The following is a 23,222-nucleotide window of genomic DNA, read 5'->3' as shown; positions in this document are numbered from 1 at the left end:
TCTAACTTTTCTTGCTGTTCCTCCGAGTACCCTATCTCAGTGACAAAATCTATGTTTTTAGCTGGACTTGGTGGCATGCACAGTCTCAGCTACTAGAGTGGCTGAGGTGGGAGGATCACTTGAGCCTAGGAGGTTGAGGTTGCTGTGAGCCTGGATTGAGCCACTGCACTCTACCTGGGGCAACAGAGACCTAATCTTAAAAAAAATCTAGGTTTTTTTTTTGTTTTTTTTTTGTTTTTGAGACGGAGTTTTTGCTGTTGTTGCCCAGGCTGGAGTGCAATGGCGCGATCTCGGCTCACCGCAACCTCCGCCTCCTGGGTTCAAGCAATTCTCCTGCCTCAGCCTCCTGAGTAGCTGGGATTACAGGCACGCACCACCATGCCCAGCTAATGTTTTTTTTGTAGTTTTAGTAGAGACGGGGTTTCACCATGTTGACCAGGATGGTCTCGATCTCTTGACCTCGTGATCCACCCGCCTCGGCCTCCCAAAGTGCTGGGAAAAATCTAGGTTTTATTCTGTTTCCCTCTCATCCTCTAAGCCACTGAGTCCTAACAATTCTATCTCCTAAAAATGTCTGAAACCTATTCATGTTTCTCAGTGTCCACTGTCACTGTTTAGTATAGTGGTTAAGAGTGCTCTTTCAGAAGCTAGACAGTTTTCTGGGTTCAAATCCTCACTTACCTCACATTTTCCAGCTGCATGATTCTGGACAAGTAACAACCTCTCAAGTGCCTCTGTTCTCATCCCTCAAAATATGTGACTTAGCATTAGTTCAGATCACCAGCATCTCTACCATAGATTACTCCTATGGCATCTTAAGAGGTCTCCAGGCCTCCAGTATGGCTTTTCTCCAACTGAGTCTCCTAAGTGTGGCCAGCAATCTTTCTAAAATGCAAATCGAATCATGTTATTCCTTACTTTAAGCCCTTAAATGATTACCCACTGTCTTCAAGAAAAGCTTTAAGCTCCTTAACAATGCACATACGGCCTTTAAAAATCTGTCCCTGTTAAATACTAAACCGGTCTCTCTCTTATTGCTCTTCTCTATCACGTGGAAACCTCAGGACTTACCATGCTATTCTTTGCATATGCTGTTCTCTCTGCCTGCAAGCCCTCTCTCTACTAAACTCTTCCCACCTGTACATACAGTTGGCTAGATCAATGGATACTGCTTTATTTCTCTGTTGGGTATTTCTTTTTTTTTTTTTTTTTTGAGGAGTCTCGCTCTGTTGCCCAGGCTGGAGTGCAGTAGCACAATCATGGCTTGCTGCAGCCTCCGCCTCCCAGGTTCAAACGATTCTCCTGCCTCAGCTTCTCAAGTAGCTGGGATTACAGGCACATGCCACCATGCCCAGCTCATTTTTGCATCTTTAGCATAGATGGGGTTTCACATTGTTGGCCACGCTGGTCTCAAACTCCTGACCTCAGGTGATCCACCCACCTTGGCCTCCCAAAATGCCAGGATTACAGGTATGAGCCACATGCCCGGCCAGGTGTCACTTGGCCTTCCTGCCTCCTAAATCACACCAAGTAGGTCCTTAGCATCCTCTACCTACCACTATCTTAGCTTTTATTTGTTAGTCTGTAATAATTGACTCTAAGTTCCTTGAGGATAGTGATTATGCCTTATTCACAACTATACTCCCCAGTGGTTAGCATAGTGATGCACACATAGTAGAAATTCAATAAATATCTGTGGAATAATCAGTATGTACTGTTTGCACAACCTTTTAATTAACTGTATCTAGACTAAAATGATACGCCTAACTAACCATGTCACCAGTTTACACAGCCCTTTAATGTAGAAGGGAATTTATTTTTATCACATAACCTATAGAAGAAATGATCTGAATACAAATACATTTTGTAAAATGCAAGTAATCTTATGTAAGATCAGCTTGACCGCCAAGTTTTGTTTTGTTTATTTGTTTTGAGACAGAGTCTCACTCCGTCACCCAGGCTGGAGTGCAATGGCACGATCTCGGCTCACTGAAACCTCCACCTCCTAGGTTCAAGCAATTCTCCTGCCTCAGCCTCCCGAGTAGCTGGGATTATAGGCATGTGCCAACCTCTAGTGATCCGCCCACTGCAGCCTCCCAAAGTGCTGGGATTACAGCCACCCCCCGCCTGACTGCCAAGTTTTTTTTTTGAGACGGAGTTTCACTCATGTTACCCAGGCTGGAGTGCAATGGCGCCATCTCGGCTCACCGCAACCTCCGCCTCCTGGGTTCAGGCAATTCTCCTGCCTCAGCCTCCTGAGTAGCTGGGATTACAGGCACGCGCCACCATGCCCAGCTAATTTTTTGTATTTTTAGTAGAGACGGGGTTTCACCATATTGACCAGGATGGTCTCGATCTCTTGACCTCGTGATCCACCCGCCTCGGCCTCCCAAAGTGCTGGGATTACAGGCATGAGCCACCGCGCCCGGCCTGACTGCCAAGTTTTTAAAGAAATTTTTAAGATTACATTGAGAAAATTCTTAACACATAAGTGAAAAGAGACAATAAAAGGAGGTTTTTTTTATTCAAAGGTATAACTGGATAAGTAGATTTGTTTACAACCATTCTTGTGAAATACTTTTTAAAAAAATACGACCGACTTCTTTGCAAATAGCAGACACATACCTCAACTATGATGACCTAATTTTTGGTGGATAATGTACATGATTAGGCAGAAATAGGCAAGCTCACACTGGTAGATTAACTATCAAATACTCAGTCAAAACTCCGTTTGTGGCCCCCACTTCTTGATCGATTTCTATTCCCACTTCGTCTTCTACCATCTTGTCGACTTCCTGATCGACTCCCTTGTCGACTCTGTCTACCTGACCGGCCGCCAGATCGACCACCTGACCGGCCTGACCGGCCCGACCGGCCACTTGACCAGCCACTCCTCTGTCTGGAATTAGAAGATGTGTTTCCATCATAATATTCTTCAATTTCAGGTAATTTGGCTGGCACTGAAAGTATCCAGTCGGAATCATGCCACTCTGCCTGTTAGGGGAATTTACAGGATTAATATAAATGCAAAATAGAAACCATAAGCAAACATGTAAGTACAGAAGACACCTTTTTCATATCTATTAGCTAAAGGTCATCTATCTGTTAAAGTGGAACAAAAATGAAAACAAAAAATAAGCGAAAACGTTCAATTTTCGAGATCATAAATTCATATTCAGATTATACATTCTAAAACAGCACTATTTGGTATCTCAGCACAAAGCAGATACACTATTAATAAGTAGCGTGCAAAAAAAAATAAGTAAAAAATAAAAACAAAATAAGTAGAGTGCATTGTTTTCAGCAGGTACACTGACAAGCAAAAAGTAAAAGAGCCCATGATGGAGATTAAATATAAGTCAACACCAGCCAAGGACTAAAAAATGCAGCCACTGGAAACACTTTGGTATTGAGTAAACAAGTGAAGATATACAAATCAGTAACCCATAAGAGCATCACAATTTTATATCTTGCTACACTAACTATTCCTTTTTTTTTTTTTTTTTTTTGAGACGGAGTTTCACTCTTGTAACCCAGGCTGGAGTGCAATGGCGCGATCTCGGCTCACCGCAACCTCCGCCTCCCGGGTTCAGGCAATTCTCCTGCCTCAGCCTCCTGAGTAGCTGGGATTACAGGCACGCGCCACCATGCCCAGCTAATTTTTTGTAGTTTTAGTAGAGACGGGGTTTCACCATGTTGACCAGGATGGTCTCGATCTCTTGACCTTGTGATCCACCCGCCTCGGCCTCCCAAAGTGCTGGGATTACAGGCTTGAGCCACCGCGCCCGGCCAACACTAACTATTCCTTATTGTGATCATGAGTTGCCAAGGAAAGTTGTTCCTGGCCAGACGCAGTGGCTCATGCCTATAATCTCAGCACTTTCGGAGGCCAAGGTGGGCGGATCACTTGAGGTCAGGAGTTCAAGACCTGCCTGGCCAACGTGGTGAAACCCCAACTCTATTAGAAATACAAAAATTAGCTGGACGTGGTGGTGGGTGCCTGTAATCCCAGCTACTTGGTAGGCTGAGGCAGGAGAATTGCTTGAGCCTGGGAGGCAGAGGTTGCAGTGAACCGAGATCATGCCACTGCACTCCAGCCTGGGTGACAGAATGAGACTCTGTCTCAAGAAAAAAAAGTTGTTATTAAGATACCCTGTTGCTCAGGTTATCTTTCTTTCCAATACCAGTACTTTTTGGGAAAAGACAAATGAACATACCACTGTGGGTTTGGCAATATATAACCAAAGTCAAAAAAATGCATAAACCTTTTGGCCAAGCAATCTCATTTAAAAACTCATCTTAAAGAGATAAATACAAGCCGGGCGCGGTGGCTCACGCCTGTAATCCCAGCACTTTGGGAGGCCGAGGCGGGTGGATCACGAGGTCAAGAGATCGAGACCATCCTGGTCAACATGGTGAAACCCCGTCTCTACTAAAAATACAAAAAATTAGCTGGGCATGGTGGCGCGTGCCTGTAGTCCCCGCTGAGGCAGGAGAATTGCCTGAACCCAGGAGGCGGAGGTTGCGGTGAGCCAAGATCGTGCCATTGCACTCCAGCCTGGGTAACAAGAGCGAAACTCTGTCTAAAAAAAAAAAAAAAAAAAAAGAGATAAATACAAGAACGCATAAAAAATTTGCTATGGCAATGCATAAAGAATTTGCTATGCCAATGCTTAGGGCAGAACTAACAATAGAAATAATCTAATTTCAGAAAACAGGAGATTGGTTAAGAAAACCAACTACCCAAATGGCCAAATGCCAGGGAGTCATTAAAAATAAGTAACTGGGGTGACAGATCCAAGATGGCCTAGGAGCAGCTCAGGAATGCAGCTCGCAGCGAAAGCGCGGAGGATGAGTGGACACCGCATTTCCAGATGGATTTTCATTGCCCACAGACCAGGAGATTCCGAGGCGGAGGAGCCCCACAGGTCGCCAGCGCGGCTGTTTTGGCCGGCCCTGCGGTTCCCCGCACAAAATACGCGGGTCCGGACACCGTTTTACCTGGCGATTGGAGCTCCTGGGAGACAGAGTCACCCATTCAACTGATAAAAAAGGGGGACTGAAACAGGGAGCCAGGCCAGGAGATTCCCGAGCAAAAAAGCGCCAGAATCTCAGCGCGGTTACGGGGCTGTGGGTTGCAGAAAGGGAAATCACACAGATCCCTGCGCCAGGCGACTGGAACACCTGGGGAGACAGAGTCGCCCATTCAACTAAAAAAAAAAAAAGAAAAAGAGGGCTCTGAGGCAGGGAGCCAGGTGAAAAATAAGTTAACTGGGCCAGGTGTGGTGGTTCACACCTGTAATCCCAGCACTTTGGGTGGCCGAGGCTGGGGGATCACCTGAGCCTGACCAACGTGGTGAAACCCCATCCCTACTAAAAAATACAAAATTAGCCAGGCGTGGTGGCACATCCCTGTAATCCCACTACTTGGGAGGCTGAGGCAAGAGAATCACTTCAACCCAGGTGGTGGAAGTTGAGGTGAGCTGAGATTGCCTCACTGCACTGCATCCAGCTTGGGGAACAAGAGCAAGGCTCCGTCTCAAAAAATAAATAAATAAAATAAGTAACTGGGGCTGGATGCAATGGCTCACGCCTATGAACCCAGTACTTTGGGAGGCTGAGGTGGGAAGATCACTTGAGGCCAAGAGTTTGAGATCAGCCTGGGCAACATAGCAAGACCTCATCTCTATTTTAAAATATTAAAAAGAAAAGAAAAAAGGAACTGTGTTATTGACCCCAAAAAATGTGTCTTTAATATATTCTGAATTTTTAAAAAGACTTCAAAAGCAGAATACTCTTTCTTGTTTCAAAGCATGTATGTAAGTATGTAGAGATATAATAGACAAATTCTTCATTATGGGAATTCAGTAGACAACCTCTTTTGTCAACAGATAAAACACAAGAATATTTTTTTAAAAGAAAGAGAGGGAGGAGGAAGAATCTACAGATTAAAAGAAAGGTAAACATCAAATTCCAATGTATGAGCTTTATGGACCTTATATTTTAAAAATTTAGGGAACAAATGGAAAAGTTTAAACAAAATTAGATGATATTAAGGAATTAACAATTTTGGGGGAGTTTAATTATGGTATTATGATAATGTCTTTTTTAAAGTCATTAATATTTAGAAATATGAACATATTTATGGTTGAAATGATAAAATACCTAGAATTTATTTCAAAAGAGCACAGGAAAGTAGGTAAGCAGATGGACACAGAAATGAAACAAAACTGGCTATGAACTGATAATTGTTGAAACTAAGTGTTGGGTACATGGGGATTCATTATATAAGTCCATCATCTAAAAAATATTTGAGGCCAGGCGCAGTGGCTCACGCCTGTAATCCCAGCACTTTGGGAGGCCAAGGTGGGCGGATTACGAGGTCAAGAGATCGAGACCGTCCTGGCCAACATGGTGAATCCCTGTCTCTACTAAAAATACAAAAAATAGCCGGGCATGGTGGCACGTGCCTGTGGTCCCAGCTACTCGGGAGGCTGAGGCGGAAGAATCGCTTTAACCCAGGAGGCGGAGGTTGCAGTGTGCCGAGATTGCGCCACTGCATTCCAGCCTGGCAATAGAGCAAGACTCCGTCTCAAAAAAAAAAAAAATTGAAATGATTTATAGTAAAAAACTTTTTGGCTGGGCACGGTGGCTCATGCCTGTAATCCCAGAACTTTGGGAAGCCAAGGCAGGAAGATCACAAGGTCAGGAGATCAAGACCATCCTGGCTAACACAGTGAAACCCTGTCTCTACTAAAAAAATACAAAAAATTAGCCAGGCATGGTGACACACACCTATACTTCCAGCTATTCAGGAGGCTGAGGCAGGAGAATTGCTTGAACCCGGGAGGTGGAGGTTATAGTGAGCCAAGATCGCACCACTGCACTCCAGCCTGGGCAACAGAGCAAGACTCCGTCTCAAAAAAAAAATTTTTGGCCAAGTATGGTGGCTCACACTGATATTCTCAACACTTTGGGATGTCAAAGTGGGAGGATCACTTGAGGCCAGGAGTTCAAGACCAACCTGTGCTTCAGACTCTCTCTACAAAATTTTTTTAAAAAATCAGCCAGGCATAGTGGCACATGCCTTGTAATCCTAGCTACTTGGGAGGCTGAGGTGGGAGGATCACTTGAGCCCAGGAATTCAAGGTTGCAATGAGCTATGATTGTGCCACTGCACTCCAGCCTGAGAGAGTGTCCATCTCTTTAAAAATAAATTTAATTCTGGCTGGGTGCTGTGGCTCACACCTATAATCCCAGCTCTTAGGGAGGCAAAGGCGAGAGGATAGCTTGAGCCCAGGAGTTTGAGATCTGCCTGGGCAATACAGCAAGACCTTGTTCTCTAAATAAATAAATACAAAGAAAAAAAAATAAAAATAAATTTAATTTTAAAGGCCAGACGCAGTGGCTCATGCCTGTAATCCCAGCACTTTGGGAGGCCGAGGTGGACAGATCACAAGGTCAGGAGATTGATACCATCCTGGCCAACATGGTGAAACCCCGTCTCTACTAAAAATACATAAATTAACCAGGAGTGGTAGCGTGCGCCTATAGTCACAGCTACTCAGGAGGCTGAGGCAGGGGAATAGCTTGAACCTGGGAGGCGAAGGTTGCAGTGAGCCGAGATTGTGCCACTGCACTCTAGCCTGGCAACAGAGCGAGATGCCGTCTCAATCAATCGATTTTAATTTTGAGACAGACTGGATATTTTATATTAAGGAATTCTTCATTCACTAAGGCATGATAATGACACTGTGACTATGTTTCCCAAAATATCCCAACCTAAATTTAGAGAATGTACTCAACAATTTAACAGATAAAATTTTAAAAATACCTGTAACCTTTCTGACTCAGTTGTAGGAACATCAAAGCAAACACCCTAAAAGCAAAATAAAAACATTTTAAATTAGATACATATGTGATTTTTTTTTGTTTTACTAATAATGCATGACACAGTGGCTACTTAATGTATTTTCTAAATTTAAAAAGTAAACACTGTATCTAATAAGAATTTACAACTACTACTAAGAATCTAGAGTATTCTCTAGAAGAGTTTGTGTAGACAGTATATGTTGTTCCACATCCCTTGTAAAATGATCCTTCTAATAATTTTATTTTAAAATTTAATGACAAAGTTTCATTTACAAAGAGCTGCAGCGGGCCAGGCCTCCCAGCACTTTGGGAGGCCAATGCAGACAGATTGTTTGAGTCCAGGAATTTGACCAAGACCAGCCTGGGCAACATGGAGAAACCCTGTCTCTATTAAAAAAAAAAAAAAAGCAAAATTCAGCCAAGTGTGGAGGTGTATGACTGTAGTCCCAGCAACTTGGGAGGTTGAGGTGGGAGGATCACTTGACCCTGGATGGGAAAGGTGGCAGTGAGCTGAGGTCGCACCAGCCTGGGTGACAGAGGAAGACCCTATTTCAAAAAAAAACTGCAATGTTTATTAGATAATAAAGAATGATATAACCCAAGATGTTTCCTCTATGGTCTTGGTTGTCAATAAGCTGAAAATTAATTTAATACTCAAGTACAGCAACTAGTTTGGCCTTTGTATCTTGCTACTTTTTCCCTCCCCTCTACGTTTTTTTTCCTGAAAGTGTGTATTTGTCTCATACTTGCCCCACATCTTTTTTTTAAAGTTAATACTAAACTTTCAGAGAGACGATTATTTGCAATATACAATCTAGTTAATAAATTCCAAGCTAGAATGAACCTATGCAGTAAAGTTAATAACATAACGTTGTTTTTCAAAACCATTAGATGAAATCAGTCACAAGATTACAGTTTTAATTTTGCTATATAAATGTATTAAAATATTTATTTAACTCATATCATTAACTCATTAACAAACAAGAGCAGGCCACTTAAAAACCAAACTGCATGTTCTCAAAATTATAGAGCTGTTTACTGCAATAATAAGTTACTTAGTCTTAGAGAATGAACACACACACTGGGTGCAGTAGCTCAAGCCTGTAATCCCAGCACTTTGGGAGACTGAGGCAGGTGAATCCCTTGAGCTCAGGAGTTCAAGACCAGCCTGGGTAACATGGCAAAATCCTGTCTTTACCAAAAATAATAATAATACAGGCTAGGTGCAGTGGCTCATGCCTGTAATTCGAGCACTTTGGGAGGCCGAGGTGGGAGGACCACCTGAGGCCAGGAGTTCAAGGCCAGCCTGGCCAACATGGTGAAATCCCATTCTCCTACTGAAAAAAAAAAAAGGTGGCGGGCACCTGTAATCTCAGCTACTGGGGAGGCTGAGGCAGGAGAATTGTTTGAACCTGGGAGGCAAGAGGTTGCAGTGAACCGAGATCGTGCCATTGCACTCCAGCCTGGGTGACAAGAGCGAAACTCCGTCTCAAAATAATAATAATAGGCCAGATGCGGTGGCTCGTGCCTGTAATCCCAGTACTTTGGGAGGCCCAGGCGGGTCGATCACGAGGTCAGGAGTTTGAGACCAGCCTGGCCAACATAGTGAAACCCCATCTCTACTAAAAATACAAAAAATTAGCCAGGCACGGTAGTACGTGCCTGTAATCCCAGCTACTCAGGAGGCTAAAGCAGGAGAATCACTTGAACCTGGGAGGCGGAAGTTGTAGTGAGCCAAGATTGCGCTATTGCACTCCAGCCTGGGCGACAGTGCGAGACTCCGTTTCAAAAATAATAATAATAATAATAATAATAATACAAAAAGGGCAGGTGCAGTGGCTCACTTCTATAATCTCAGCACATTGGGAGTCCAAGGCAGGAGGATCACTTGAGCCTGGGCAAACAGACCCCATCACATAAAGTAGTAAATAAATAAAATGTAAAAAATAAAAAGAGAATAAACACATGTACACAACCACATATGCTATGTGGCAGAAAATTAGATAACTTGGGTATTAGATAGTCAAACTGAACAGAATGACTTACAGCTCTGGAGGAATGGGTTACGTAAATAATAAATAATGCCCCAAATTAATAACTGGAAACAAACTAACACAGATAAAGCAGTATTATTCATGCCATTAGGCTTCAAAAAGAGAAGAACAAAATTTGCTAGCGTTTATAAACATTTGGGGTAGTTGATTTAAAAGCTATTTAATTGTCTAGAAAAGCCTACCATATTTCCTTTCAGGAGGCACATTCTGGTAATCTGAGACACTGCATTACTACTCAGCTTTCTGTTAAGTTCTTTCCAAGCACAGCTGACATCCTGTATTTCCTCTAGGCTTTCCAGAGTCATGGTCACAAATCCCTTAAGGAATAAAAATCACATTATATTTGGAAATACATCAGCAGCAGCAGTACAATGAAATTCTAACTCTACAGACCTTCAAGACTTAATTGTAGATTTCTTATGAGCCAAAAGTATAACACTGCAGCAGCTAAAAAACTTTTTTGAAACTACATTAGAAGAATAGTGTTTATAGATAATTGAAAGTACTATTCTATGTATTGCTGTAAAACTATATTTAATTCTAACCATTATGCTTTAAGAGAGAATTAGGAATTAAGCAAACCAGAGCCAAGAAAGACAACAAGGTAGTGAAGAATTAAGGAAATGTTGAAGGAGTCAAAGTCAGCTTGGAATGAAAGCCTTGGCTGGGCTCAGTGGTTCACATCTATAATCCTAGCACTTTGGGAAACCAAGGTGGGTAGGTCACTTGAGCTCAGGAGTTCAAGACCAGCCTGGGCAATATGGCGAAACACCATCTCTACCAAAAAAACAAACAAACAAACAAACAAAAAAAACCCAAAAACTAGCCAGGCATCACCACGTGCCTATAGTCCCAGCTACTCGAGAGGCTATGGTAAGAGAATTGCTTGAGCCCAGGAGGCAGAGGTTGCAGTGAGCTGAGATCATGCCACTGCATTCCAGCCTGGGTAACAGAACCAGACCTTGTCTCAAAAAAAATAAAAGGAAAAGAAAAGAAATACAACACAAATTTCTTTAACCCTTTTTTTTTTTTTTTTTTTTTTTTTGAGACAGAGTCTTGCTCTGTGACCCAGATTGGAACGCAGTGGCACAATCTTAGCTCGCTGCACCCTCAACTTCCTGGACTTAAGGAATTCTCTCACCTCAGCCCCATGAGCATCTGGAACTACAGGTGTGTGCCACCGCGCCAGGCTAATTTTTGCATTTTTAGTAGAGACAGGATTGCCCAGGTTGGTCTTGAACTTCTGGACTCAAGTGATCTGCCTGCCTCAGCCTCCCAAAGTGCTAGAATTACAGGCATGAGCCACCATGCCTGACTAATTGCTTTAAACTTTTGAAGGACTGTTACATAAGCAAAAATTTATTTGTTCTGTAACACTTCACTAATAGCAAAAGAATCAACATTAAGAAGATATGGGGATACATTCATCAAACAAGTATTTATTAAGTACTCTCTACATATGTGCCACAGACTATACGAGGTGCTAGAGATTCAGCAATAAGTAGTCTTTTCTTTCATGGAAAGTAGATTCTAGTGCATGTGCATGCACATATGCCTGTATGTGGGGTGGGTGGGGGGTACGTAGTAAACAAATAAGCAAATATATGGAATGTCATATAGTAATAAGCATCACAAACGGGAATAAAGCAGGGCTCAGGGAATAAAGAGTACAGGGAGGAGTATGCTATTTTGGAGTGATCAGGAAAGACCTCTCTGGCATGATATTTGAGCAGAGACCAGAATGAAATAAAGGAGGACACAACGTGGTTATTAGAGGAGAAGAACATTCAAGGCAATGAAAGTAGGTGCTAAGGCCCTGTGCAATAGTTAAGTTTATGTCTGAGGAAAACCAAATAGGTTATTAGGTTGGCTGAAATAAGCAAAGGGAGCGGGATAGGGATAAGGGATGATGTCAAGGAAGCAGCAAGAGGACGAGCCTATAGGATATTCATGATAAAGACTTTGGATTTTGGTTCAACCCATGAAAGAAATTTCAAGCCACTAAAACCCTGTTTCTAATATGTTTAATCAGAGATTAAATGACCCATTTGCCGAAGAGGGATTCTTTATTGGATAAGGGTTGAGACTAAATGACTTCTTAGGTACTTCTTAGCTCCAAATCTCAATATTTTCTAAAGAAATATGTTTTAAATACTGTCTTAAGGAGCATTTGGTGGGTTATTAGGGATATTTGCTCAGTGCTATTAGTAACCCCACAAGTTACTAATTACAGAGAGTAAAATATACCTTTATAATATGGCAGTTTCCATCTTAAACAAATGCTCAAACTAAGCATTACTAGTACTGGAGCAACCTAACATTTTATGCCTCTTGACATGATGCAGTATGAGGTACATATTAGCCATAAAAGTACTCTTGCCAAAAATATTTAACCTAAATATAAAAATCAAGCTTTGGCATTACTTCCAGTTTAAAAGAGGATAAAGGTAAAAGTTAAATGATGCTTGAAGTTCGGACAAATCCAGACAGTGAGATATTCTACCAAACAACCGACCTAGACTCTTCACCAAATCAATATCAGAAAAAAATTTAAAGATGAGAAAATAGTTTCAGATTAAAAGAGACTAAAGAGACATAATACCAAATGTAACATATAAAACTTAATTAGATCCTGAAGTTTTAAAAAGATACACTCAAATAGGTATATGGATACATATGGATAAACAGAATGGAGTCAAATAAGTCACTTGCAGCAAAATAAGATTTAGCTAAACTATTAACACATATCAGGTAGAAAACATCAGATACTCCAGCTGCATTTATTTCTGCAAATAAGTCACCTCCAAGTTAACCTGCCCTGCCTTTTTGGTCCCTCCTCCCCATCACAGGGATGTGCTGCCCAAAATTAATCTGTTCTGTTATTATTTGAAAATCCTGCCAGCAGGCTCTAATCTTATAGATATCTCCAGGACGAGGCTCGCTCACTCTCTCTCTCCACTCAGACATAACAGAGCTCTTTTTAAAAATTCTCTTCACCAAGAAACTCCCCTCAATTATACTTGAGTAAGTAAAAAATCACTGAGCTACCTGCACCAATGGTTCTGGTGTGGTAATATTTTGACATGTGATACTAACCTAGCAGCAGGCCAGTTCAGATGATATTACACTTACACAAACCCTCCACACACACAGGCATTACTTACTTTGCAAGCTACTGAGTTAATTGTGCAGAGGCTATTTTTTACTTTGCAGGATTCCATGGAAATTTACAAATGAAACATAGGTTCTGGTGTATAAGTTTCAGTTAATAAAAGTCTTTACAAAGTAAGCATTTCCTATACAAAGTAAGCATTTCCTATATTTCTCTCCAAATACACAGAAAGACAGACAGACATTTTCGGGATAATGAGAAAAATATGGATATGAACTAAATATTTGATGATAATATAGAACTATCATTAATTTTAACAGATGAGATTATTGTATTGTGATTACGTAGGAGAATATCCTTATTCTCAGAGGATGCATGCTGAAATATTTAGGGATGATATCACAGTGTTTCAATTTACTTTCAAATGGTTTAGAAAAAAAAAATACAGGACAGGCAAGGTGGCTCATGCCTGAAATCCCAGCACTTTGGGAAGCTGAGGAGGGAGGATCGCCTGAGGTCAGGAGTTTGAGACCAGCCTGACCAATATAGTGAAACCCCATCTCTACCAAAAATACAATAACTAGCTAGGTGTGGTGGCATGCGCCTATAGTCCCAGGTACTCAGGAGGCTAAGACAGGAGAATTGCTTGAACCCTGGAGGTGGAGGTGGCAGTGACCCAAGATCACACTACTGCACTCCAGCCTGGGCGATCACAAACTCTGTCTCAAACAAAAACAAAACAAAAAACATAAAGTTATAAAGCAAGAAAGAAGATATTGAATGGTTTCTAAAACAAAGAAATGATAAATGTTTAAGACAATGAATATGCTAATGATCCTGATCTGATCCCTATACATGGTATGTATTGAAACATCACTATGTACCTTATAAATATGTACGATTATTACATGTGTTTTTTTTTTTTTTTGAGATGGAATTTTGCTCCTGTCGCCCAGGATGTAGTGCAATGGCATGATCTCAGCTCACTGCAAACTCCACCTCCCAGGTCCAAGCAATTCTCCTGCCTCAGCCTCCCGAGTAGCTGGGATTACAGACATGAGCCACCACATCCGGCTTATTTTTTGTAACTTTAGTAGAGTCAGAGATTCGCCATGTTGGCCAGGCTGGTCTTCAACTCCTGACCTCAAATGATCCACGTGCCTTGGCCTCCCAAAGTCCTGGGATTACCGGTGTGAGCCACCGTGCCCGGCAGTACATGTTATATTAAAAAAAAAAAATTAGAAATTAAGAGCTAAAAAAGGATATAAAGCAAATAATGCACAATTTTGACAGTTGAGTCTAGGTGGATGGTATGTGGTTACTGCCTTATTCTTTCAGTTTTTCTGTGGGTTTGAAATCTCTGGAAGAGGTGATTGTCAAAAAAGGATTTTTTTTTTTTTTTTTTTTTTTGAGACGGAGTTTCACTCTTGTTACCCAGACTGGAGTGCAATGGCGCGATCTCGGCTCACCGCAACCTCCGCCTCCTGGGTTCAGGCAATTCTCCTGCCTCAGCCTCCTGAGTAGCTGGGATTACAGGCACGCGCCACCATGCCCAGCTAATTTTTTGTAGTTTTAGTAGAGATGGGGTTTCACCGTGTTGACCAGGATGGTCTCGATCTCTTGACCTCGTGATCCACCCGCCTCGGCCTCCCAAAGTGCTAGGATTACAGGCGTGAGCCACCACGCCCGGCCCAAAAAAGGATTTATTAGGGAGTAGAGGAGAATAAGGAGACTAGTTTCTCATAGAGCAAAACAGTTTTTGTTTTTTTTTTTTTTGCACAAGAAACACAGTAATTCACTGTACAATATTTACTATTGTTCAACGTTAACCTTTTCCCACTCACGGACAATTCACAGATTTCTACCTTATCAGAGGTGATCAAAGATCGTGGTTCAAAGCTTGATGCACCAGAAATGTGGGCTAAGGCTGCAGCCAGTGCATCCACTGCCCCTTTCTCTTCTATCAGTCTCTGAGCTGATGGTCGGAAAAAATCAACAGCAGCATAAGAAACGGAAGCCAGAGACCTATGGTTTAAAAACAGCATTCTTGGTCAAGATGCAGGGAAAAAATAAAAGAAGATAAATGGGAAAAAGAAAGAGTAACTTTTTCTTTTCTTTTCTTCTCTTTTTTGAGACAGAGCCTTGCTCTGTCACCCAGTCTGGAGTGCACTGGCACAATCTTGGCTCACTGCAGCCTCAACCTCCCAGGCTCAGGCGATCCTCCCGCCTCAGCCTTCCAAGTAGCTGGAACTACAGGTGCATGCACCACCAGGCCTGGTTAATCTTTGTATTTTTTGTATAAACAAGGTTTCACCATGTTAGCCAAGCTAGTCTCAAACTCCTAAGCCCAAGCAATCTGCCCACCTCAGCCTTCCAACGTGCTGGAATTACAGGCATGCGCCACAGTGCCCAGCTAAAACATTTTTATATTTTAATGTAACTAAATGTCTGCTGGTAAAACTGGTGATTAAAATTTTCTGCTATTTGAACTAGGAGAGCTTATAGATGAATAGCCTAATACAAAAGAAACAATTATTCAGCAAGTTCAGAAAGCATACCTGATGGCATCCATGCTTTTAGATTTAACTAAATCCATTGTAGAAGGAACACCTACACGTTTAAAAGTAATTCCCTGAAAATGAAAGAGTTACATTAAAGAAAAATGGAAGTCTTTAAAATTAATTCCTAAATTAATATATTAATAGTCTGTTGAATTTCTATTTCTTGGACTTAAAGATTTCATAGCCCTAGCAGATTAAAAGATCTGTTTTATCCTTTTTTTTTACTTTTTTTTTTTTTTTTTTTGAGACGGAGTTTCGCTCTTGTTACCCAGTCTAGAGTGCAATGGCACGATCTCGGCTCACCGCAACCTCCGCCTCCCGGGTTCAGGCAATTCTCCTGCCCCAGCCTCCTGAGTAGCTGGGATTACAGGCACGCGCCACCATGCCCAGCTAATTTTTTGTATTTTTAGTAGAGACGGGGTTTCACCATGCTGACCGGGATGGTCTCGATCTCTTGACCTCGTGATCCACCCGCCTGGGCCTCCCACAGTGCTGGGATTACAGGCTTGAGCCACCGCGCCCGGCCAAGATCTGTTTTTTTCTAATAAATCATCAATTACAAATTTCAGAAAAATAATTTTTTGAAATGCCCCTTAGTTGCAATCATGGAATTTCACTTGCAAAACAAGTCTGATTTAAAAAAAAAAAAAAAAAAGATGTTTAAATCAGCTTTTTTCCTCCTTATTACACTATCTCATTTTACAAAGTATATGAAATAGCATATAAAAACACATATAAAAATAGGAAAAATGTGAAATACCACAAAAAAATCCGGACCACAGAAAATGTACAGTTTCTTTAGCAACTGTCCATTGTATCATTACTTAAGAGAATGTTAACTATTATACCAAGACAATCTTATAGCCACCCATTTACAATGCTGGACTGGGAAGTACCTAAATCACAATGCACTTCTGATTTTAGTATGAAGAGAGAAATTCAAGGAAAAGATGAGAAAGTCAGCTCCACTGTCTTCACAATAAAAGCTGTACTGAAGTCTTGAAGCTAATATAAATTTAGATCTCCACAGGCTTCACATCCAAATGCAGCTTAAACTGAGAAATGTAATAAAGACCTACTTGTGAGAATAAATATAAAAAGAGCTCTCTTCTAAGGCACCATTTAGACAATAAGCCTGAAATAATTTAACTCTACTTACTGCTTTTTGCTCCACATATCTTAGTTGACCTCTTTCTCTTGGTTGATAAAAACATATACAAATCCCTGTCCGTCCAGCTCTACCTGTGCGTCCAGAGCGATGGATATAGGACTCAACATCCTAAAGATTGTAAGAGGTAATACTTTTTAAAAATCTGGCAAGTTCCAGTCATTCCAGAATCCAAATAATAATGTTAATAATAATAATAATATATTTATTTCAATCCTATTGCTCTTTTCAACATCCCAAACAATTTATATCTGTGGATTTTGAGGTAAAGGCAGTAAGATTTAAAACCTTTTAATCTACTTCATCTTTTTTAAAAAATAAAAATCAGTTCCCTATGAGAAGGAAATTTTAAAAATCATCATCATCATCATCTACTTCATCCCAGGTTTCGTTAAATGGCAACTTTTTATAATTCTCTGCCTGATTTTGTTGCTTCATGCTTCAAATCCAAACAATAAAATTAATCATCTGCAAAGGTATCAGAATATGATCAATTTAATACCATGCTAACAAAAAATGGCTAAGAGCAAGAAGAGATGACATATGTTTCACATCCTAAGCAATAAATTATAAATTAAATGGGAATTTATAAAATTGCTCTTATCTTCCCCAAATCAAATCCCATTTCCTACCTGAGGAGGAGAACTTTGAATAACCAGGTCAACTTCAGGAATGTCCAAACCACGGGCAGCCACATTGGTTGCCACCAAAACTTTAAAACTACCTTCTCTGAAGCCTTTTAGTGTAATTTCTCTTTGTGACTGTGCAATGTCCCCATGTAAACACTGGGCATTCTATTTGAGAAAGAGGGAGAAAATTAAGTGTACAGTTCATACTTGCAACTGATAGCACCGCAATACCATCTAGTCTGTGCTCCTTTTGCATGTTTTTTAATCTTACTTTCTGAAAATATTTAACATAAAATATAAAAGCTTCCCTAATACTAGCCACTTAGAAATAATTCAATGCTAAGAGTATGATAATATTGTCAGAATTTTTTTTTTTTTTTTTTTTTTGAGATGGAGTTTCACTCTTGTTGCCCAGGCTAGAGTGCAATGGCTTGATCTTGGCGCACCACAACCTCTGCCTCCTGGGTTCAAGCAATTCTCCTGCCTCAGCCTCCCAAGTATCTGGGATTACAGGCATGTGCCTACCACGCCCAGCTAATTTTGTATTTTTAGTAGAGATGGGGTTTCTCCATGTTGGTCAGGCTAGTCTCAAACTCCTGACCTCAGGTGATCTGCCCACCTTGGCCTCCCAAAGTGCCAGGATTACAGTCATGAGCCACCACACCGAGCCCAGGCATTTTTTTGGTTTTGTTTTTTTGAGGCAGAGTTTCATTCTTATTGCCCGGGCTGGAGTGCAATGGCGCAATCTCAGCTCACTACACTTTCCACCTCTCAGGTTCAAGCAATTCTTCTGCCTCAGCCTCCCGAGTAGCTGGGATTACATGCGTCCACCACCATGCCCAGCTAATTTTTGTATTTTTAGTAGAAACAGGGTTTCGCCATGTTGACCAGGCTTGTCTTGAACTCCGGACCTCAGGTGAGCCCTGGCCTTAACCTCCCTAAGTGCCGGGATTACAGGTGTGCACCACCACATCTGGTCACGTTTTTTTTAAATACACACATACACACACACTCACACTACTCACATTACACTCGCATATATAATGACTTTATGTATTTATTTATAAAATGGGATCAAATTATGTAGGTAGGGTTTTGTAATCTACTTTATAAATTTCCTGTATCTTAGGTATTCATGTTTATAGGTAAAATGCTACTTAATTTTTTAAAACTGTATATAGTTTATTCATATGGACGCAGCAGCATCTATTTTAGCGAAATCCTACTGATGAACAATTAGGCTGTATTCAAATTTTCACCTTTAGAAACAATGCTGCAGTGAACAACTTTGTACTTATATCTCTGTATGCCTCAGTATCTCTGTGTTTCAGTAGGATACATATCTAGAAGTTGAATTCTGGGTCAAAATTATGAACACACAGCACTTTAATAGAAACTGTATTATTTAAAAAGTTGTGTACCTTTTATTCTTCAATACTCTATGAGTATTTATTTCATGAAGCCCCACCCACCTTGTACATTATAAATCATTGTAATCTCTGTGAATTTAATAGGCAAAAATAATTTCCCAATGATGTTTTAATTTACACGTCTGTAATTTTTGGTGACGTTGAACCTATTTATATTGGGTTCATCTTCATCTAGGTTGCAAATTTCCTAGTGTACTATAAATACACTTCCTAGTATTCTTGATCACTATATTAAAGTCAAAAAGTTCATTAACAATGATCAGGCCGGGCGTAGTAGCTCATGCCTGTAATCCCAGAATTTTGGGAGGTTGAGGTGGGTGGATCACTTGGAAGTCAGGAGTTAAAGACCAGGATGGCCAACATGGTGAAACCTTATCTCTACTAAAAATGCAAAGATTAGCCAGGTGTGGTGGTGCATGCCTGTAATCCCAGTTACTCGAAAGGCTGAGGCAGGAGAATCACTTGAACCTGGGGGAAGAAGGTTGCAGTGAGCTGAAATCACTCCACTGTACTCCAGCCTGGACAGCAGAGCAAGACTCTATCTCAAAAAAAAAAAAAAAAAGTTTTTAACAATAATTTAACACCAACAGTATCTCAGCCTTGGTATCTAAATAGCTTAATGCATACATGAATGAATTCAGTGAGCACCTGCTATCTGTCTGGATTATACCTGGTTCTAGAACATTAATAAAGAAATGGCGGGCCGGGCACGGTGGCTCAAGCCTGTAATCCCAGCACTTTGGGAGGCCGAGGCGGGTGGATCACGAGGTCAAGAGATCGAGACCATCCTGGTCAACACGGTGAAACCCCGTCTCTACTAAAACTACAAAAAATTAGCTGGGCATGGTGGCGCGTGCCTGTAATCCCAGCTACTCAGGAGGCTGAGGCAGGAGAATTGCCTGAACCCAGGAGGCGGAGGTTGCGGTGAGCCGAGATGGCGCCATTGCACTCCAGCCTGGGTAACATGAGTGAAACTCCCTCCGTCTCAAAAAAAAAAAAAAAAAGAAATGGCTCTGGGGCAACCAGCTGACAGGCCTCTTCAATTGAGTATGATGTGTGCTATCACAGGTATAGGTTCAGAGTGCGACAGGAATATTTAAGAGGGAAATCCAACTCAATCTTGTTCAAGAGGAAGGCAGCACTAAAGCTGAGACCTGACATCATAAGGAACTAGTAGGTAAAAAAAGGAGCAGAGGGCTAGGGAGTTCGTGGTAGAAGAAATCTCATACATAAAGAGTGGGGAGTGGAACCTACAAATATTTGAGCATTGCTGAAACACAGTGAAAAGGGAGTGGGGAGGTGAGAGGATAGGGAGTGATAGATGAGACTGGAATAGAATATGAACTTTATCCTGAGGATAATATGAAACAATTGAATGATTATAAGCAGAAAAATATGAACATATTTAAATTATACAGCCAGGCACAGTGGCTCACTCCTGTAATCCTAGAACTTTGGGAGGGCGAAACAGGTGATCACCTGAGGTCAAGAGTTCAAGACCAGCCTGGCCAACATGGTGAAACTCCAACTCTACTAAAAATACAAAAAAAGTAGCCAGGCGTGGTGATGGGCACCTGTAATCCCAGCTACTTGGGAGGCTGAGGCAGGAGAATCGCTAGAACCCACGAGGCAGAGGTTGCAGTAAGCTGAGATCGCACCACTGCACTCCAGCCTGGGCGACAAAGTGAAGCTCCATCTCAAAAAAGTATATTAAAATATACATATATATATATTATATATATATATATACACACACACACACACACACACATATATATATATACATTTTATATATTTTGTATATGTTCTGTCACCAACCCACTAGCCTGGTGACAGAGCAAGACCTGTTTCTAAAAAAAGAAATAAGAGGTATCAGTGGCCTCACTAAGATAGTGGCAAGGACCATCTATTTGCTCCACAAATATATAATGACCCACAACAAGTTGGGCACTAGGCATAAAAAGGTGAACAAAAATAAGACTGCTTCTGTCCTCACAGTCTTTATATACTGGTCAGAAAGATGGACATTATTCAAATACTTAGGCATGCAAATAAATTTAGACAATGAATGTAATAGATGATGAATGAGTTTAACAGGCAATGAGCCTTATAAGAGGACAACTTGACCTAGCCTGGGGCAAGAAAGGATTCTCTAAAAAGTGATGTTTTGGACTGAGATCTGAAGGATGAGTAGGAGTTGCTAGGCAAGGTAGACTACAAATTCAAGAGCTGACCAGCATGGTGGCTCATGCCTGTAATCCCAGCACTTTGTGAGGCCAAGGCAGAAAGATTGCTGGAGCCCAGGAGTTCAAGACCAGCTTGGGTTACGCAAGGATATCCCATCTCTATAAAGAATAAAAAATTAGCCAGGCATAGGGGTACACACTTGTCATCCCAGCTACTTGGGAGGCTGAGATGGGAGGATAATTTGGGCCCAAGCAGTTGAGGCTGCAATAAGCCATCGTGCCACTGTACTCCAGCCTGGGAGACAGAGTGAGACTTTGTTTCCCCCGTTTACCACATCCCCCCGCCAAAAAAAACCCATGGCATGTATGGAGCATGTGCAAAAAAGGAAAAAAATGAGAGGGAAGTATGATAAGATGAGGCTGGAAAGGTAAGTAGGGGCTAGACCATAAACGAATTCAATAACTATTAGCTGATGAAATTGCAAGGACATAGTCAAGAGAGTAGAAATGATGTATAAAAGAGATACATTATACATGATTCTCAGATTTTTAGCTTCTGCGACTGTAAAAAGAAATAAAGGGTGTAAGAAATAAATGGAGGCTAAGCACACTGGCTCATGCCTGTAATCCCAACATTTTGGGAGGCCAAGGCAGGTGAATCACCTGAGGTTAGGAGTTTGAGACCAGCCTGGCCAACATGGTGAAACCCTGTCTCTGCTAAAAATACAAAAAATAGCTGGGCATGGTGGCAGGCACCTGTAATTCCAGCTACTTGGTAGGCTGAGGCAGGAGAATCACTTGAACCCAGCGGGGCAGAGATTGCAGTGAGCCGAGATCGCACCACTGCACTCCAGCCTGGGTGACACAATGAGACTCCGTCTCAAAAAAAAGAAAAGAAAAAAGAAATAAATGAGCCACTTTAAACCATAGGAGATAGGATCCAAAAATACTATGTAGTTGACTGGATGGCCAAGGGTGAGGAATAAATTCAAGAGTGATACATAAATTTCTGGTTTAAACAATGGGTAGATGTATTATTTAGCCCTGGGGAATGCTGGAGACAGAGTAGGTATAAGAGTGGAGAAAGTAATTTAGGTTTAGAATGGGTTGGTGTGTCTGCAGCCAGTACGTCTAGTATTCTTGAGGCAGATCCCAGTGAGATAAAGATTTGGGTATCATTGGCATATACTAGATGACTAGAGCCATAGGAGTTTATTAGATCTATTTATACATATCTATACTTCTATATTCCTATACTAATTGACCGCTTGCTTCAAGAAAAGAAAAGCGCTATGCAAAATGCTTTAAATAAACAATTTTTGAGACAGAGTCTCGCTCCATAGCCCAGGCTGGAGTGCAGTGGCGTGATCTCTGCTCACTGCAACCTCTGCCTCCCGGGTCCCCATTCAAGCAATTCTCCTGCCTCAGCCTCCCGAGTAGCTGGGATCACAGGTGCACGCCACCATGCCCAGCTAATTTTTGTATTTTTAGTAGAGATAGGGTTTCACTATGTTGGCCAGGCTGCTCTTGAATTCCTGACCTCGTGATCTGCCTGCCTCAGCCCGCCAAGGTGCTGGGATTACAGGTATGAGCCACTGCACTTGGCCTAAATAAACAATTTTTTAAAAAATAAAATAGAGATGAGGTCTCACTATGTTGTTCAGGCTGGTTTTAAACTCCTGAGCTGAAGTGATCCTCCTGCCTTGGCCTCCCAAAGTGCTGGGATTACAGATGTGAACCACCATGCCTGGCCCATCTAAATCTTAAAATGGTAAAAAAGAAAGTAATTTTTAATACCACTTTTTAAATTTTATTTTTCATTTATTTTGGCGACAGGATCTCACTCTGTTGCCCAGGGTTGAGTGCAACGGCATGATCACTGCTTACTGCAGCCTCAACCTGCTGGGCTCAAGAAATGCTTCCCTCCTCAGCCTCCTCAGAAGCTTGGACCACAGGTATGTCCCACCACACCCAGGCAATTTTTTTATTTTTTGTAGAGACAGACTCTTGCTATGTTGCCCAGGCTGCTTTTAAATGCCTGGCCTCAAGCAATTTTCCTGTCTTGGCTTCCCGGAGAAATTATTTTAATTTCAAAAATATCCTTTTATTATTATTATTATTATTATTTTGAGACAGTCTCACTGTCGCCCAGGCTGGAGTGCAGTGGTACACTCTCGGCTCACTGCAACCTCCGCCTCCTGGGATCAAGC

At 41.5% G+C, this 23,222-nt stretch overlaps 1 protein-coding gene across 3 annotated transcripts in view; it reads right to left on the bottom strand.

The window, feature by feature from the left end:
• Positions 1-2,492: 2,492 nt before the first annotated feature.
• Positions 2,493-23,222, bottom strand: part of DDX50 (DExD-box helicase 50) — a 49,763-nt gene continuing 29,033 nt past the window's right edge. For all 3 annotated transcript variants that reach the window (XM_032256166.1, XM_032256167.1, XM_032256164.1), the window contains 7 exons: positions 17,400-17,561; positions 16,759-16,878; positions 15,597-15,670; positions 14,904-15,063; positions 10,109-10,243; positions 7,835-7,879; positions 2,493-2,994 (listed from right to left, as the gene is read on the bottom strand). In XM_032256166.1, coding sequence (XP_032112057.1) covers positions 2,716-2,994; positions 7,835-7,879; positions 10,109-10,243; positions 14,904-15,063; positions 15,597-15,670; positions 16,759-16,878; positions 17,400-17,561 — 975 coding nt within the window. In that variant the 3' untranslated portion in view covers positions 2,493-2,715. The remainder of the gene's footprint in view (positions 2,995-7,834; positions 7,880-10,108; positions 10,244-14,903; positions 15,064-15,596; positions 15,671-16,758; positions 16,879-17,399; positions 17,562-23,222) is intronic.

The sequence above is a fragment of the Sapajus apella genome, unplaced genomic scaffold (genome assembly GCF_009761245.1).
Source record: "Sapajus apella isolate SASKATOON/1434 unplaced genomic scaffold, GSC_monkey_1.0 scaffold94, whole genome shotgun sequence".
Taxonomy (NCBI): domain Eukaryota; kingdom Metazoa; phylum Chordata; class Mammalia; order Primates; family Cebidae; genus Sapajus; species Sapajus apella.
The sequence above is the reverse complement of the archived record's forward strand: the minus strand, read 5'-3'. Positions and strand labels throughout refer to the sequence as shown.